The 18115-nt window shown below is 42.8% G+C and overlaps 1 protein-coding gene across 1 annotated transcript in view; it reads right to left on the bottom strand.

The window, feature by feature from the left end:
- Positions 1 to 18115, bottom strand: part of LOC311039592 (receptor-type tyrosine-protein phosphatase zeta-like) — a gene marked incomplete at both ends in the record, with an annotated part of 46346 nt that overhangs the window by 3859 nt on the left and 24372 nt on the right. Inside the window, 18 exons of the mRNA XM_084049532.1 lie at positions 147 to 293; positions 399 to 534; positions 892 to 1049; positions 1364 to 1495; positions 1615 to 1749; positions 2188 to 2270; positions 2754 to 2850; positions 5148 to 5168; positions 6425 to 6510; positions 6810 to 6901; positions 7776 to 7923; positions 12033 to 12239; positions 12402 to 12597; positions 13112 to 13609; positions 13930 to 13973; positions 14100 to 14226; positions 15123 to 15307; positions 16935 to 17085. Of these exons, the coding sequence (XP_083905658.1) occupies positions 147 to 293; positions 399 to 534; positions 892 to 1049; positions 1364 to 1495; positions 1615 to 1749; positions 2188 to 2270; positions 2754 to 2850; positions 5148 to 5168; positions 6425 to 6510; positions 6810 to 6901; positions 7776 to 7923; positions 12033 to 12239; positions 12402 to 12597; positions 13112 to 13609; positions 13930 to 13973; positions 14100 to 14226; positions 15123 to 15307; positions 16935 to 17085 (2643 nt within the window). The remainder of the gene's footprint in view (positions 1 to 146; positions 294 to 398; positions 535 to 891; positions 1050 to 1363; positions 1496 to 1614; positions 1750 to 2187; positions 2271 to 2753; positions 2851 to 5147; positions 5169 to 6424; positions 6511 to 6809; positions 6902 to 7775; positions 7924 to 12032; positions 12240 to 12401; positions 12598 to 13111; positions 13610 to 13929; positions 13974 to 14099; positions 14227 to 15122; positions 15308 to 16934; positions 17086 to 18115) is intronic.

Below are 18115 nucleotides of genomic sequence, written 5' to 3'. Positions count from 1 at the left end.
GATTATATGATATACTCAAAACATTTAAAAAAAAGCATCAATATATTACGTGAAATTCATTTTACTGTATTTTACTTTTCCAGCATGGGATGTCGAATGATGTCATAATTCAAACACACAAAGACAAAGCCAGAGCCATCTCTGACCTTGAACTGTTTGTCCATACGTGTTCTGCCTGAGGCCCCAGGGGTCAGGAGGTCAGACACATAGGAGTGGAGGAAGTCAGAGGTCACTGAGGTCTCCCTGCTCAGGATGGCCTCCACCAGAGCATCATGAATGAACACATACTGCTCCTAGAGAGAAAGAGAGAGAGAGCCTTTACTTGATTACAGCATTGAGGAAAACATGCTGGTCTTCTGAGTGTAAATGCGCATGTGTGCGTGCATGCGTGCAATTACCTCAGTCTGTACCAGGTAGTTCCTCTGTGTTCTGACGTGTTTGAGGAAGCCCAGAACATTGACCATCCCCTGGTCCTGGATCTGTTGCAGCATGCTGTCTACCACTATGTAGGTACCTGTCCTCCCCACACCAGCACTGCACACGCACGCACGCACGCACGCACGCACGCACGCACACACACACACACACACACACACACACACACACACACACACACACACACACACACACACACACACACACACACACACACACACACACACACACACACACACACACACACAGATAACTTGTTGTATTCGCTGCACTAGCGAATATAGCAGATGTGCAGTTCCACTGTACACTCGCTGTACTCCACTGTGTAACACAGCTATTACATAGGGCTTAAGTGGTTAAAGTACAAACAAATGTACACTCAGGATAGATACACAGACACAGTCTGCACCTGTCCTATAGTGGACTAGTACATGTTCTGTGTTCTGTGGTGTGTACCTGCAGTGGACCAGTACAGGTCCTGTGTCTTGTGTTCTGGCCCGGGAGGACGTCTTGATGAATGACAGGACAGGCAGGGTGTACTCCGGAACGCCCATGTCTGGCCACTGGGTGTAGTGGTACTGGACCACTGGACGCTCCACACGCTTCTGACACACCTGGAAGGAACCAGGCGATCAGGACAGGACATCAGTGTGTGTGAGAGAAACAAAACATGCACAAAGAATCATGCATGCATGTCTCTTGAGAACTAAACTAAACTAAACTAGACTAGACTAAACTAAACTAAACTAAACTAAACTAAACTAAACTAAACTAAACTAAACTAAACTAAACTAAACTAAACTAAACTAAACTAAACTAAACTAAACTAGACTAGACTAGACTAGACTAGACTAGACTAGACTAGACTAGACTAGACTAAACTGGACTGAGATGTGTACAGTATTGTGTACTATACAGTAGGTGGTACCTTATTGCTGATGTCTCGGACAGTAAAAGTCCTCAGTGTGTAGTAGGCCAGGGTCTTGGTGCTTTTAAGTGTCACCTGGTATGGACCATAGTCCTCCTGGTTTTCTTCTGGCCAGTACTGGTCACATTTGGTCTGAAACAACATAACAGCAGTAGATGGAAACGGTCAACTCTACTACCTGATCGTATTTTGGCTGATACCATGTATACTGTACTTTATATTGGTAGGGCCCTATAGAAGTATTTTCCTACCCTGCCTTTCTCCTTGAGGTTAGTGATCATGATGATGACTCCAACATTCTGCTGCCAGACCATCCTCCAGAAGTCCTCTCTGCCAGCCTTCAGGGGACCCTGAGCAGCGATGTAGGCCTTTGGACGCTCATAACCCTAACCGGAGCAGGGGAGTAAAAGATAGACACTCAATAAACCAGTCATTTGGCAAGTCTGTATAACTGTATACACAGTCAAATCTAATTATCCATTTGTAACTCAAACTCATAGACTTAAATAGTCTATTGATTATAGCCAAAGCAGAGTGGATAGAGACTGTCTGGATATCGTAAGGTCACCGGTTCGACCCTCAGCTGTGTCCCTGAGAAAGACAGTAGGGTTCAATGTGCTGAGGGTTGATATCCCCCTCTCTAGTTATTCATATATGTTTGATAATATCACAAAAAAAATGTTTTAAACAAACATACTCTCGTTCCCAAAGCGAGGGTGGAAGCCAGCCAGTCAGGGTGACAATCAACCTTCTACATGTGTCTGTATTGAGCTACGATGGATGACACTCCACATTTGGTTTCCAAAAAACAACATATTAATTACATCAACAAAGTTGGCGTTGATGTAGTCTGCAGTGTTTCCGTCTCTGTCCAGACTGTCACAAAGCTTCACGCGACTGTGGTCATCTGCATGAAACAATAACCACAAAAGTTCATTATTAATAATGATAATAATAATAATATTAGTACAGTACAATACAATACAGTACAGTACACAAGAATAAAAAGGAGTAATACATTTTAAACTAAAACATAAGTGTTCAATACAATAATATCAGCTCATGAGATGTTAATTAAAAGCTAATAATTATGTGGTTTGCTGACTCGCAATACAAACCAAAAGGTTTTCACATGCAGGAGTAATAATTCAAAAACGTAATTAAAATGTAATATTTTTTTAAATAAATAAACCAGATTTTGGAATTAAAATGTGAAAGCCTTTTCTTTCTTTTTTCCCCCAATAGATATTGAAGTGTTTACTTGGGACATGCCGGTAGCTGACCTGTGTGTTGACCACATAATCTCAACATCCCAGCTCGTTCAATTCTGTCTCTGTACTCTCCTGTCTAAATGAAGCCATGATTGTACATGTATAAAAGGTCCACCTACAGGCCAATATGTTGATGTATCGGTTCTTGCTCTTGTTGTCGAGGTGGTTGGAGCAGTCTGTCGTAATGCCCATGTCCACAGTGCATGCCTGCACCTCCTGAAACACAAGACAGCGACATCCATCAGCCACCGGCGTGTTTTACAAGAAACTGGAGGCCCAGGAGGTCCTGGGCTTCTCCCCTCTCCCATGTCCCCTGGTGTATAACCTCCAACAGCTGGCTCAGACATGTCCTATCAGAGGCGGCAAGTAACAACACAGTAGAATCCTTCTCTGTTCATTTAAAGGAGCACTTCAACCATTTTTAACCATATCTTCATAATTGATTTGCAAAAAAAGGGAAGAGACCAAGGCACTCTTGTGGAAAAATTCAAAAGCCTTCAATAGTCTGGCTGATACATGGCAAGAATAGAAAAATGCACCTACGTGTTGCGGAAACAATGCCTTCATCAGGGTTAGTATTTTAGCACTTTTAGTCACCCTTTTTCTTCTTTTTCTTTTTCATTCTTGCCATGCATTAGCCAGACTATTAATAGTCCATGAGCCAGACAAGATTTCATTATCGAAAGAGTGGGCAAAACCATACCTATATTAAATTGTTTATAGGGTCAATATAAGTAAATAAATATATGATAGCCTTTCCACAGGAGCAGCTTTTTCATATTTATCACACGTTTTGTTATTTTCCCCATACGTACATGACAGGTGAAAAAATGACAAAATTTGAAAAATAGTTATCATAATGAAACTTTCCCAGTTGATTACTTACATGAAGACAATGATTTATCGTATTACAAGTTTTCTGAAATTGTATATTTAAATATGCAAATGAGGCATTAGGAAAATATGCCCAAATTTGCATAACTTTCCAGAATCAACATTGGAACATTGGACAAAGCCAGAGTCAACATTCTTATTTAATTTTGTTAAGATGTTCGAGTCAAAGGTTTTTAACGAGGGAATATTCAATATCTGGCTCAATTTTGGGGCTCTGGCTCATGGACTAAAATACCTAATTTGCATATTTAAATATACAATTTCAGAAAACTTGTAATACGATAAATCATTGTCTTCATGTAAGTAATCAACTGGGGAAGTTTCATTATGATAACTATTTTTTTTAATTTTGTCATTTTTTCACCTGTCATGTACGTATGGGGAAAATAACAAAATGTGTGATAAATATGAAAAAGCTGCTCCTGTGGAAAGGTTATCATATATTTATTTACTTATATTGACCCTATAAACAATTTAATATAGGTATGGTTTTGCCCACTCTTTCGATAATCATTGCTCAATTTTGGGGCTCTGGCTCATGGACTATAAGGGCTTTTTATTTTTTCCACAAGAGTGCCTTGACTATTAAAGGCTTTGAGTGCCTTGGTTTCTTCCCTTATACAAAAATATATTTTGTTGTACCAAAGAGCACCTTGTTGGGGATTTTTACTCCAGCCAAACAGATGCCTTTCTCTCTTTTTTTTTTATTGGTCCTCACAAATGGTCATTATAAGATGGCACAATTTCTATATACTCACACTATACTCACTCTATATACTCATCATGCGTCTCGCTAGCCAATCACAGTACTGAGCAAAGGGTGTGAATAGAGTCAGCCAATCACAGTACAGCAAAAGACACATTTTCACGACGGTCTTTTCACGACGGACCAAAACCCACTTATAGGAGCGGCTACACCGCTCAAAAACAAAAATAAAAAGTAAAATACAGCCCTCCTCTGAAACACAGGGCAAGAAACAGAAATAGTGTCAATTTATAATTAGCATTGGTGAGGACCAATTACATGAACATACAGTAGGTTGAAAATGGGTTCTGTTCTGTGGTCCTTTAACTCTCAGAGTTATAAATGAAAAACAGACAAGGATTTTACTGAGGGATAGTGAGGAATCTATGAAGAATCTATGTTGCCATAGGTCATGCATTATGTATTCCATGATGACATTCCCAAATGTCAACTGTTTAGGAATCGGGAAAACTGATTTTTCATTGCTGCGAGGTCCACTGACTATAGAATCAACAGTATCTACTACACACACAATGACAACGACAGCACCGTTTAAGCATTTCAAAAAGTCTCACTCCAAAAGAAAAACACATTAACATAACGCCGAACCATTACATACTTTATCAAGCTCTGACATTCATGACATTATGATGTGATGACACTATTGTAATATTACAGACAAGACAACACAAGATCAGTGCAGTTGCTGATGGTTGCATAGCATTATTGGCAAAAAATAATAATTTGTGTATGATCTATATATCTGATGATCTATAAGAGAAAAAAAAACATTCTTAATCCCAAAACTAAAAATTACAAGGGAAAATGCAATTCTGCAACTGCACATGAATACCAAGGGGATTAGGTGTCTTACCTCATAAGAATCTTTGACAATCTAATGGAGGGTGGTAGGGATGCAGAAAGCACAGAGATGATGTGGGAGAGGAGGGGGGGTGAGGTAAGGATGACAGACAGACAGACAGGTAGACAGACAGACAGATAGACAGACAGACAGACAGACAGACAGAGGAGTCAGTGCAGGTACAGAAACATGGGCTATAGATACACACAGAGATGTGGGGCTAAGAGGGAATAAACATATATGTCTCCCGCACATTTATTCCAAATAAAAGAAATGTATATAGAAAATGTGTCTTGGGTTTCATTTTTCACCAAAGGTAAAATTATATAATTTAAAAGAAATTAAAAAGATAAAATGGTACTAATTTTGCGATCCAGGCATAAAAGATGACTATTTGTAATGCTAATGCTATACAATTAACTTTAGCATAAAGTACCCATTAACCTTGTGTGTATCTACCAAGGGCTGCATTCAATGCCAATCCGATGTCAGAGAGCACCATGGGAGATTCTCTGCTCTAACATTTGCAGCAGAAACATTTGTGTGGAAATGATTTATTTAGGGTGCCGTATTGCAAAATTAATGTCACTTTAAACCACTACCTAAGTTCTTTATAGACAGAGTACAGTATATGATTCTCAAAATAGATCGTCTTTCAAACTTAGCATGACAGTTAAAAAAGCCATAACAACTGCTAAAGATGTGTAGTTATAAATACAACCTCATATAAACATTCAAACACAAGTTTTGCAATTCCAAATCTCTGCCTGTAGTCTCCTGTCTCTCTCACTGTCTAATAATGCAAAAGCTACCTAAATGTAATCTTTAATAACAGCAAAACACTAAATGACGCTACCTATTTATTGCACAAACCATCCTGCCTATATTGAGATGACTGTCTGGCAGCAATATGATGAAATGAACCAACTCCCATTCCTGTGGATAAGTTCTACATGTGATGTTAATTGAGGCATGGAGAGCATTAAGGCGCTGTAACAGATGGGATACTATGGATTTGCATGACTTGGACATACAGTACACAGGAGCAAAATAACACACTACCCTGAAAACCCATGCAACTCAGAGAGTGTACAAATGTAACCTGTAATTGTAATTGTATGAGTTACAAATGTATGAATAACAAATGTATGAATGAACAACACATTTTTACTAGGTACTGGAGTCAGGTCTGGTTATACTGCTGTGACTGGTTTGTCTCAGACCACACAGCAAAATCCGGTGTGTGAAACTGTGAAAGGTGAAATGACGGATTTGACTGTGTTACGTACCTCAAACTCCTTGGAGAATGTGTTGGTACTGTGGAGCTCCATGACGTGCTTCACAAACTGTTTGACTGTCAGAGGCTCGTGGCCATCTGAAACACGCGAGAGACACGTTGTGAGTGTGTGTGTGTGTGTGTGTGTGTGTGTGTGTGTGTGTGTGTGTGCGTGCGTGCGTGCGTGCGTGCGTGCGTGCGTGCGTGCGTGCGTGCGTGCGTGCGTGCGTGCGTGCGTGCGTGCGTGCGTGCGTGCATGTGTGTTACCAAGGCCCTCATTGGAAACAAGTCCGCAAGGACTTTTATGAACGGACCTGTTAGACAAAGTATTTTAAATGTAAATGTGTTGTTTTACATTTTTTGCCTAATAAAATATTCAATCAATCAATCAAAAAAACCTGTGGCCAGCAGCACAGGTGTAGACGGAGGAGAGATGACTTTAGGAGACATGGTGTCCTCTGGGTAGAAGTTGGCTGTTTGGAAACAGTTCCTGTTACACACACACACACATCACACAGGCACACACACACACACACACACACACACACACACACACACACACACACACACACACACACACACACACACACACACACACACACACACACACACACACACACACACACACACACACACACACAAGTCATCAGCCAATAGATGTGACACTCCACATCACAACACTCTGTTGCACAAGGTTTCCTATTTGCATCTTTCCCTGGGAAAAATGCTAGTTGAAAATCCATGCCTTACTTGGTTATGCAATACCGATTGTACCCGTTGCCAGAGTACCTGTTGTACCTGTCTGTCTGTGTCCCTGTTATGGCCATATGGAGATTTCTGTATCTGTCTGTCTGTGTCCCTTGTATTCTCCATATATGGAGTTCCGTGTCAGGCATGCCCAAAGAGTCTAGGCCAGTCTATGACATCATATTTATGACATCAGCGTACTCCATGATGACATCAGCGTACTCCACGAGATACCAGGTTCATTGATTACCTGGCATCTTATAGTTTCAATGTACAGAATGTTATGCTAGGTTCATTGTTTACCTGGTAATGTATCCTAGTTTCTTGAGAAGCTGATAATGCTCTTATGCTGACCTTAGTGTAATTACGCATGTCAGATTATCAATAACTACACTTTCAATTGCATAATCTGAACTCCAAATAAATGGACTATCTGGTATTGATTGAGTCTAGGAAACAGAGAGTTAGGATTATATATCTTTTCTGTACAATTTTGTTGTTGTTGCACAAACATTCTTATAGTCTGGGTTGCTGCTGAATTACAGGTGAGAGCACTAAAAGTCCACGTCTTGGGGATGCCTTGGGGTGAATGTGCGTGCGTGCGTGCCTGCACGTACCTCCAGTAGATGAGTATTCCGACCAGTACCAGTAGACAGAGGATGGTGAGAGTTGAGACCACAGCCAGAGGAACCACGGTCCTCTTCTCTTTCTCCACGCGTCCAACCGAACCCACCCTTGACTCATGGCTGCTGTTACTACTGCCCTCTAGGGGTGGTAGATGGAGAGACACAGATAGAGAGAGGCAGATGCAGAGAAAGAGAGAAAGCGAGAGCGAGTGAGATAAAATAGAGATTTGGGATTGTGTGAATAAATCAGTGGGTTTGTGTGTTAACTCATAATCATCAACTACTGCACTGCAACACATCCCTCTTAACAAGCAATTTAATGTTCAAATAAAGTTATTGTTCCTGTAAAAAAAAAAATCTTCACCAGATACTACAAAAAAGATTGCAGTGAATCATCTGAAATCCTCTCACCCTTAGGCTTTAACCACTTCAACCTTAGTAAAACTTAGTAAAACGGACCTGAGTTGCAACTGTACTCGGTAGAGAGCTTTTTTTGCTCGACACCAAATCTCTTCACCAAAAATAGCGGATCTACCAGCTCACAACGCGTCGCATTATGACGCATTGTGAGCTGGTAGATCTGCTATTTTTGGTGAACGTTACCCCCAGAACAGGGATGCTGGGGTTCAAGTGGTTGAGAAAGCTGAGATGCTGCATTGGCTTCACAGTGTGGCAGATATACCTGTCTTCAGATCCTCCATGGACCATCTGTTGCCGTGCATCAGCGTGACCAGAGGACCACGAGACTCTGAGAGAGGAGTTCGGACCACACCAGAGACTTCATCCTCTGTTGGAGGCCGCTCCAAGCCCTTCCCAACTACACCTTCATCACCACCATCGCCACCACCACCGCCAACATCATCATCATCATCATCATCATCATCATCATCATCATCATCATCATCATCACTGCTTATGTTAGACTCCTCAACACCCTCAATATTTCCAGGTTCTTCGTCACTCTCATCTCCTGTCCTGTACTCTTCAAGAGTCACATTTGGCTCTGAAGTGGCATTAACCATGACGTCCTTGAGACCTTCTTTTAACCTTGTTTTACTATTACCATATTCACCTGCAATGCTATCCACTTCTCTGCTGTCCTTATGTGCAGTGACATGCAGTTCTGCTTTATACGTACTCTCCTTCATAACCTCCTGCAGACCCTCCCTATCTCCGGTTTGATCTATGTCGTCTTTACCGTTTTCGTTCCCATCCCGTCTTTGATCAGCTGAAACCCTCACATGGCTTTCTTTACCGTTCCTATCTCCTTTGCTATCTCTCTCTTCGCTTCTCTCTCTCAGACTGACAAACGACTGAAGGTCCTTGTTATGCGTTTTAACATCTCTCGTCCCATCTTTTCCATCATCTCCAGAACCACTGGATTCCTCCGGCCAGCCAACCGCTTTGGTTGTGACCTCAGTTCTAACTATATGGGCATCTTCATCGTTAGAGGGAGCATCCTCAGTCTCATCGCTTGACTCGCCCTCTGTCTCACTTCTTGTCCAGAAGTCAGTCAAAATGTCCGTAACAAAGTTTATCTTGTTTCCTCTCTTTGTTCCTTTTGTTGTGTCCCTGCCTGTCTCATTGTCACTGGCTACCTCATCATCCTTAATTCTTGTCTCACTCTTGGACTCAGCCCCTGGCTCACTCTCTGTATAGCCTCCTCTAAGGCTTTGCGTTTCACTGCTAGTTTCTGCATCCATCTCACTTCTTGTCACAGGGTAACGGTCAGCATTGATTGTCAGCAAAGACACTTTGTCCCAATCATGACTGAGGCTGCTGCTATACATACCAGAGCCTGATCCACTGCTATCCATCTGTCCATCTGTACTGCTTTCCCCTGAATAATGGGTGAAATAAGGGCTTAAAGTATTCAAGGTAGAGGTGGAAAAAGACTGAGTGGAGGTGGGAGAGTGCTGCTCAGGATGTGTTTTAGCTCCATCTTCTTCATGCAGAACATTTATGCGTAAAATATCCAACCTATTCTGAGAGATTTGTGAAGAACGGTTTAGGGCACTGCTGTCACTTTGAGTGAGAGAGGTATTTGATGCACCAGAATTTCCCAAGATGATGCTCAGATCCTCATCCGATGAAGAGTCAAGCCTGGTCGACACACCCTCAGTAGGAAGCTTGTTTGGGGTATTAGAGTGTTGTGTCAAGTAATTGAAATCTTGTTCCAGTGAGGTGGAGCGTTCTTCTGAGAGCTTGTCATGAAGCTGAACGGTAACATCACTCATTCCATCTTTAGGGGAGACTAAAGTAGGATGGAGGCTGCTGACGGATTCTTCAAACGGAGAGGGAGATTGGGGCATTCCCCTGTTTAATATTCCCTCTGTCAAGAATCCTTCTTCTGAAAGGGGTCCAGTGGATCGGTCCGTGGGATCCACAGATGTTCCCTCAGACCTGGGTGAAGGTTTTCTCGCTAGAAGACAATTCATAGCAAAGTTTTGAATCACAAGTAAATACTATATAAACTCTGAGGGGTCTTTGTATTTATGTGACAACGCATCCACTACTTAAAAATGACACACAGGTATACGGTATAGAGTGGTTATGTAATATCTTAAGTTTATTGGTGTTGCAAGAAGATGTAAGTCCCAAATCACACTCACTGATGTGATAAAAGAACATATCCTTTTCAAGAGAGTAGAAATGGTTCATTATCCATCCATCCATCCATGATAACAAAATGGAGGGAGAGTTCTTTAGAACTTTAAAGAGGAATCATCATGCCCATAACCATCCACCAGAAAAAAAGATGAGAATGATGCAAAGAGGAAGTGAGGATTGGCAAGTTGCTTTCTGAGAAGCACGTGATTTGAGAGAAAAAGCAACAGAGGCATCCCCAAGTCAAACAGCAATGGGCAGCTGTTAAATAGATAACCACCAGAGGGCAGGCTTGAGCCGCAGAAGAGAATACAGACCAGATGAAGGCAGAGGAATCACAGCAGTAGAAGCAGATCCACTGAACCAAAAATATCTCAGTTGAGTTTGAAAGTGAAGTTCATAGCCTCAATAGAAATCAGCACAAGCTCGGAGAACAAGCCAGCGAGCCACTAAATCAACCCCCCATGACAACTTCATGATCACCACTATCATCATCATCATCATCATCATCATCATCATCATCATCACCACCACCCATCTTATCAGAATTACCCTTAAACAACACCACACCACAGTTAATACACAAATTATAGCAGAAATTCACCCAAGCATCCCTACTCAGTGAATTTTGACGAACTACATGGTCACTCACAGCGTGTCGCAATGCGACGTGTTGTAAGCTTGTAGATTGGCTATTTTCGGCAAAGAGTTTTGTTGTAGAGGGAAAAAGGAGGGGACCTAGTATAGACCCCTGGGGGACCCCACTCACCCCAGTCAAATAAGTACTGCAGGGTTTAAGTGGTTAAGAGCAGCGGGCTGGAGAACAGAAGAGCAACCATTCACCATATCTATCTCCCTGCCCTCATTCAACCATCACCCACCACCACTAGCTACTGTTCTCTGAAAACCTCATACTGCAACTCCACTGAAGATTTTTCCCATGTTTATATTTTAAAAATGTATATTATGCTAGATTTCATGACCTAGCACATGTTAATACTGGTGCTACAGTATACTTACAACTACCACTACTGTATAATAATTTAAAAATAAATCAATGATTTTTCTTATTCCTGACAAATGTTCCTTCTTTTTTTTTGGAGGTATGATGTTTTCATCAGACATTTGAATGTGCGCAGATGCAGTGGCTTAGGTTCAAGAGAACAGGGGCAAATAATGTATGAAGATTGCATGTAGCACACATGACATGTTACAGTAATATTCATTCAATATTTATGATTAAAACGCAACATGATGAACCCTAAAATAGAGCACGGTAATTTGAACTAACATGCATGCATGATTCACACAAATCTGTCCTATTACAGAATGCATAGGATTCATAGTCATGCCAGGGTTCCTGTCTGAGACAGGGGCCTATCTTATGCAGTGTTTACAGTATAGTATAAATAGAGTATGTACACTTTATAGTTCAAGCAATTCATTTCAATTACATCTAAAGTGCATATTGTGCAGAAAACAAAGTTCTGACACCAGTGAGGTAGATTCGATTGGATATGAAACTTAAAAACAAATTATTCAAATAAAAACTCACCGGTTTCACAGACAGCTACACACATGTGAAACTAAGTGCTTGTTTAACTGAACCTTTTACTAAATGTGTCGACTCCTCACTCCTACCGTTGAACATGGGCTGCGTGGTGGGTATCACGATCCTGGTGAGGGAGGATGTAGGGGCGGAGGTTTTGTAGGCCACGCTGGAGAGTGTGTTGCTGGGAGCTGTAGCCCTTGCCATAGAGGAGAAGGAAACTTTGGTGTCTGGGGGAGGTCTGGTCACAGAGACAGAACCGTCTTTGGATACGGACAACCCCATGTCCATATCATCATCTGAGGGACAAAATATACATAATAAGACAGACAACAAAATATACCTCCTATGATAGACAGGACAGACAGACAGACAGACAGACAGACAGACAGACAGACAGACAGACAGACAGACAGACAGACAGACAGACAGACAGACAGACAGACTTAGCCAAAAGCAACCTGGCACAGCAGCAGCAGCAGCAGCAGCAGCAGCAGCAGTAGTAGTGGTGGAGCCTTCAAACCCAGTTCTGCCCACCACGTCTTCATAGTATAGGTCAGAAACCTGCAGGTCCTCCACAGGAGGGGTGTAGGGGTCTGACTGAGGGGGCAACAGGTCTCTCTCGGTGGCCTGGTCTGACTCATCAGGACCACTGACCTGAATGGTGGAGATGGGACACATCTAACGCTCCTGTGATCATTGAGCACCACACAGTGCGGATGGTGGAGTATACGAATCAGGCAAGAGCTTTATTGATCAATAGGGCATTTGATGGAGAGGCTGCAATTTAACATTCTCAGTTGGAATCTGCTGGAATTATGTTCTTTGTTCAGACTGCAGTCAAGTCTGATTTGTTTCTCAAATACAATCAGATTTGGGCTGCCAGTCTGAACAATCAAAGTCAAATCTTGTGAGAGGGAAAATCATACAGTAGCCTATGTGACGCGTTAAGTTTATCAGAGGCATGTTGCAGTAGGAAGCCTGGATTCCTGCCATATTAACATCAGCATAATCTAATCTAACTACAAACAGGGTTAAAATAAAAAAAATGTGGGTCACATAGCTCAATCAACGAATCAGGTTGTAGTGAAAATGGGAACAGAGGAACTGTTTTAGAATGGATGGATTCAACCTAAACACACAAATAAAATGAGTGTGACTGATTGATTACCTGCTGCGGCAGCGCCGCCAGCGAGGCCTCTTCTGTGATTCGCCGACGGGCTCCCGGCGGGGTGGTGGGCCGGGCAAAGGGAAACAGGAAGCCTGGCTGCTCTGACACCATGGTGACCCAGATGGCAGCGCTGTCACCGTCAGAAGTGGCGCCGGAGAACGGTCGGCGCGGCGGGCTCTTCCGGTTCTCGTCGATCCAGTTCTCGTCCAAACCGATCTGCTCTGGTTTGAGCCGTTTTTTCCCCGGCGTCATCTTCTTTGTGTTCTGATTCAGACGCGTATTAGGCTCGAGGGTGGTCTTAGGGGTAGAGCCGGAACCGAACTGGACTGGGAGGTTCTGGTTGACTGGGTCTCTGGCCAGGTTCTGACCGGCTATGGGCTGGTTCTGGTAAACCTTAGTCTGCTCCAGTGGAACCTCCTCCACTGGGCTCTGGTCCTCTGCAACGTCATCAACCTTGTTCAGAATATCTGACTTCTCCCATTTGGTCTTGGACATTGCCTGCAGTGAGAGAAACCGATGATAATTGCAGTAATTAATAGGCATAATTAAACCCACTTCATACATCAGCACACTGGCGAAATAATAGGCTTCTTTTGTACAGTGGCTAGAAATAGTACTCAGCCCTACTTGACTGTTTGCTCTTGTGCTACAGAATTGATTCAAAATAACGTATTATTTGTGATGTTCAGCTTTTAGAGAGTGTGGGGATCTAAGGATGTTAATCAGCCATATTCACAAGGTAGATAAGATTGCTCTAGATCTAGTTTGCTCGTTGATCCACAAATGCCTTGCACGTCATGCCCAGATGCCACTCTCACCTCCTGGTTATCTTCTGAATCCATTTCCACATCAGAATCACTCTCTGAAGACAACAGACATACATAATTAACCACTTTCAACCTGGTGTCCCTATTTTGGGCAGGTCATTACAGGCCGGAATTGTCAGGAATTATCAACATTGTCAAAGATTTTCACAAATGTGTGTTACCAGGGTCTTCCAGAGGCATGTCCACTATAATCTGGTCACTCCATCGTCCTGTGAGGCCGTTGGTGCAAACAGCCACCACCTGGACTACATAACTACTGTTAGACAGCAGGCTGGAGATGATGGCACCCTGCACAGAGATACAACATCAATATAAAATAAAATCCAACTTGATTAATAAAGCACATTTAAAACAACAGAAGCTGACCAAAGTGCTATACAAGGTTGAGACAAACAAAGCATCAATAACACAGAGTGTGCAATTAAAAGCCAAAGAGAATAGGTGGGTTTTAAGTAGGGTTCTGAAAACCCCATCTCTCTCTGACTCTATGTTCAGACCTGCAGCCCAAATCCGATTTTTCATCAAACATCAAAATGACATTAAAACGAAATAATATTTCAGAACTATAACTATATTACTGTGTGCTTGAATTGAACTATGCACACCTCACACCTCTAGATTGCCCTTGTTTGCTCTCATTTGACTGTCACACACACACACACACACACACACACACACACACACACACACACACACACACACACACACACACACACACACACACACAGATAAATGGTTGTATTCGCTGTACTAGCGAATATAGCAGATGTGCAGTTCCACTGTACACTCACTGTACTCACTCCACTGTGGCACAGTTATTACATAGGGCTTAAGTGGTTAAAGTACAAACACACACACACACACGCACGCACGCACGCACGCACGCACGCACGCACGCACGAGGTGACCTTCAGTGACGCATCAGAGATCAGGATTGATCTCTGTTATCAATCAATCAGCAGCTGCCTGTGATGTAATGTAATGTACGCAAATGGATGGGCGAGGCTGAAGAGATTGATCGATCCTGTTAGTACACTGCAAAATCCTGAGTGTTTACCTCTAGAAAGAGTGTAACTCTGAGAGAGTTCAAATGGAACCAAATGGACCCATAAGGGTCTGCACGAACGAATGAACGGACAGCCAGACAGACAGACAGACAGATAGATACTGTAGATCTACTGTACCACGTCCTGGTCTCCGTCGGTCCTGTACTCCAGTTTGAGCGGCGACCATCCCTGCATGGTCTGGTAGGTGACGGTGTACCAGTCGATGGTGGTGTCATACACCACGCGGGGGCGCTCCCACGTCACCACGATGGTCGTATCGTTCTGGGCGTCCGCCTGCACGTTCTCCGGCTCAGAGCTGCAGGCTGAGACAAAGGTCACACAAGGAGAGAGAAGAGGACAAGGACAAGAGTGGTGGAGAAGTAGGGAACAGAAGCATGTAAGTAAGTATGTAGGTCGGAGAAGCTTATTGTCGGTATCAGACGAGAATGTGGGAGATGGATTTCTGAGGTGGGGCGCCACACCGCCACCTACCATCAGCTCCCAGTACTTACCGCACAACTTGCCGCACCCAAGCTGTGCTACTCATATATGAGTTGGCAGTGCCAGGGATCGAACCCATGACCTTGTAGCCTTGTGTGGCCAGACTATATCACTGCGTGGATATGAGTCTGGTGCTTCTATGAGGATGTTTTTTTCCCAAGGGGCGGGATCAAAAGAACGGACGCAATTGGTTAGACCTACAACTAACTACCAATTACAGTCTCCCATATTTGGATACTGGGCCCTGATTGGTCACCCCAGACTTTGGGAGCAGGAAATGGATTCACAATGGAGCGGGCCAGACCCAAATCGCAGAGGGCATTTCTTTTTTTTGCACTGGCAGATTCGTCTGGTCCCAGGCTAATGACCTTGTGGTCCAAAGGCGAGAGCTCTACCGACCCGGACACTAAACGCGGGAGCATGAACACTGAATAAAAACGGTAACTCCTTAAGCAATAAAACAATTAACTAGCAACTACAGTAGCAAAGTAGGCTAAACAAACAATGTAACAAATAATGTAACATATTTCCATGTAAGTGTCAATTACGCACACGACAGTCCTGACAAAGTAGGAAACAAGAGTCCCATGAAAGAAACTCATCTAGAAGCATAAGGTACTGACCCCAACATTTATCTACATTAAAATAACTGGAACATGTCTCCACATCATTAGAGGCAAATTGCCTCTGCGTATCTGATTTCAATTTTAAAAAAGGGTCTCTAAAATAAATTGCCTTTGCTGAGAGAAATGAAAGAAATAAAACTACAAAGTAGAGAATTGCCCGGTGACATGTAAAAAGACCTACACACCACTGGGTCTTATTTTCTAAAAGCAAAGAGCATAATAAAATTGGTGTTTTTATAAGCAGGACTTGGGTGACCTTGAGAAAAAGGCAACAAAGCGACAAGGCCCTCATCTTGTTGTTGTAGGCAGCAGGTGGCATTGTGTAGAACCATCCCCTCAATGCCCATCACCTAAGGGCCCTTGAGCAAGGCTCACAGTGGAGTTTCTCAGTGGAACAACAGTAAGACTGCAAAAGAGCATTCATGCTCAAAGAACCTACCTGGATAAATAAAAGGCAGGAAGTTATTGCCTGAATGTACTAAATGTTCTGAAGCATCTACTCAAAGTGGGTGCCGTGGCACCCTAGGGTGCCGCAGAATACTTTGACAATATTTGGAATTCATCAATATCACGTTTAAATCAAGTCAAGTTTAACATTATTTTCAACCTGCCCTAATGGAAACAGATATTCTCTCAAGTTTTCCTCATGACATACTGTATCTTAGGGGGAAGGATTTACACAATTTGCATACCGTAATATGACATAAATGTATAAGGTGCTATGAAGTAACAATGTAATTCAGTGGTGCCCTGAGCCAAAAGAAAGTCTGAGAACCACTGATCTACACTGATGCATATCTCTAAACCTGACATGAACACTTACTGGGTGTGAGCACCTCCTCCACTCCTGTGTAGGAGGAGAACACCTGGCCCATGAACTGCTGCTGCTGCTCCCTGAAGTTGTTCTGGAGGTAGTCGGTCAGCATCACGTAACCTGCCTGCTCCAGGGTCATCACCTCACAAAACACCTCCAACTGGAGACACACACACATGGACAGAGACAAATATAGAGAGATTGTTGTGAGCGAAGCGCTGTGAGCTTGTAGATCTTCTGTTTTTCGGCATAAATCAGGCTATACAATGTAGAATCCTGTGTATGATTGGCAAAGAGAATGGTGGATAAGTAAACAGAGACAAAGAGAGAGAGACAGACAAGCCAAGACGGACAGACAAGCGGCAGAGAGAGACATAGAGAGGGAGAGAGAGAAAGAGAGACAGGTGGAAAAAGAAGAGGAACAGACAGAACTAGGGAGACAATAAGAGAGACAGAGAGGGGGGGGGGTACTCATACATTTGCTTTCTCTTAGTCTAATTTGAGATGGGTATTGTATTGCGTACTGTTGCTCTGGTGATGTAACCATGACACAATGACACTGTGCCAATTACTGCAGTATGTTTCCTGAATTGCAATTGATTTAAACGTTGAGAGAGGAAGCGAATTAAAGAGCGCGCGATAGAGAGAGAGAGAGGTTGTTGGGGGGGGGGTAGTCATTCAATATTAAACCAAGACAGAGAACAAGAGAACAGGGAAAGAGAAAGGGAAGAGAGGGCCAAAGAGGTAGAGAGATGACACAAATAGAGAGAGAGAGAAAAAGAGAGTGAAAGAAAGAGAGAAAGGGACAGGGAGAGAGAGAGAGAGAGAGAGAGAGAGAGAGAGAGAGAGAGAGATGACAAAGAATAGAGAAAGGGACAGAAAGAGAGAGATGACACAGAATAGAAAGGGAGGGAGAGGGAGGGGTGCTAAAATTTTTATGCCTGCAGAAAACTCTTCTCCCTGAGGTGAATGACTAAGAGAAAATGATGCATATTACACACACAGCACGTACTGTACGCACGCACACATATACGCACACGCACACTGACACTAAATGTACACACAAACAAACAGACATATATACTACATATACACACCCACAAACAGCTACCGACCCCCCGGTAGGTGTTATACTCCTACAGTATATGTAATGTTCACTGAAAGGCAATAATAAATTATGCAATTGCAAA

Source organism: Gymnoscopelus microlampas, assembly GCF_963454915.1.
Source record: "Gymnoscopelus microlampas genome assembly, chromosome: 23".
In the NCBI taxonomy this organism is placed as follows: domain Eukaryota; kingdom Metazoa; phylum Chordata; class Actinopteri; order Myctophiformes; family Myctophidae; genus Gymnoscopelus; species Gymnoscopelus microlampas.
This window is presented reverse-complemented; position numbering and strand designations above follow the sequence as displayed.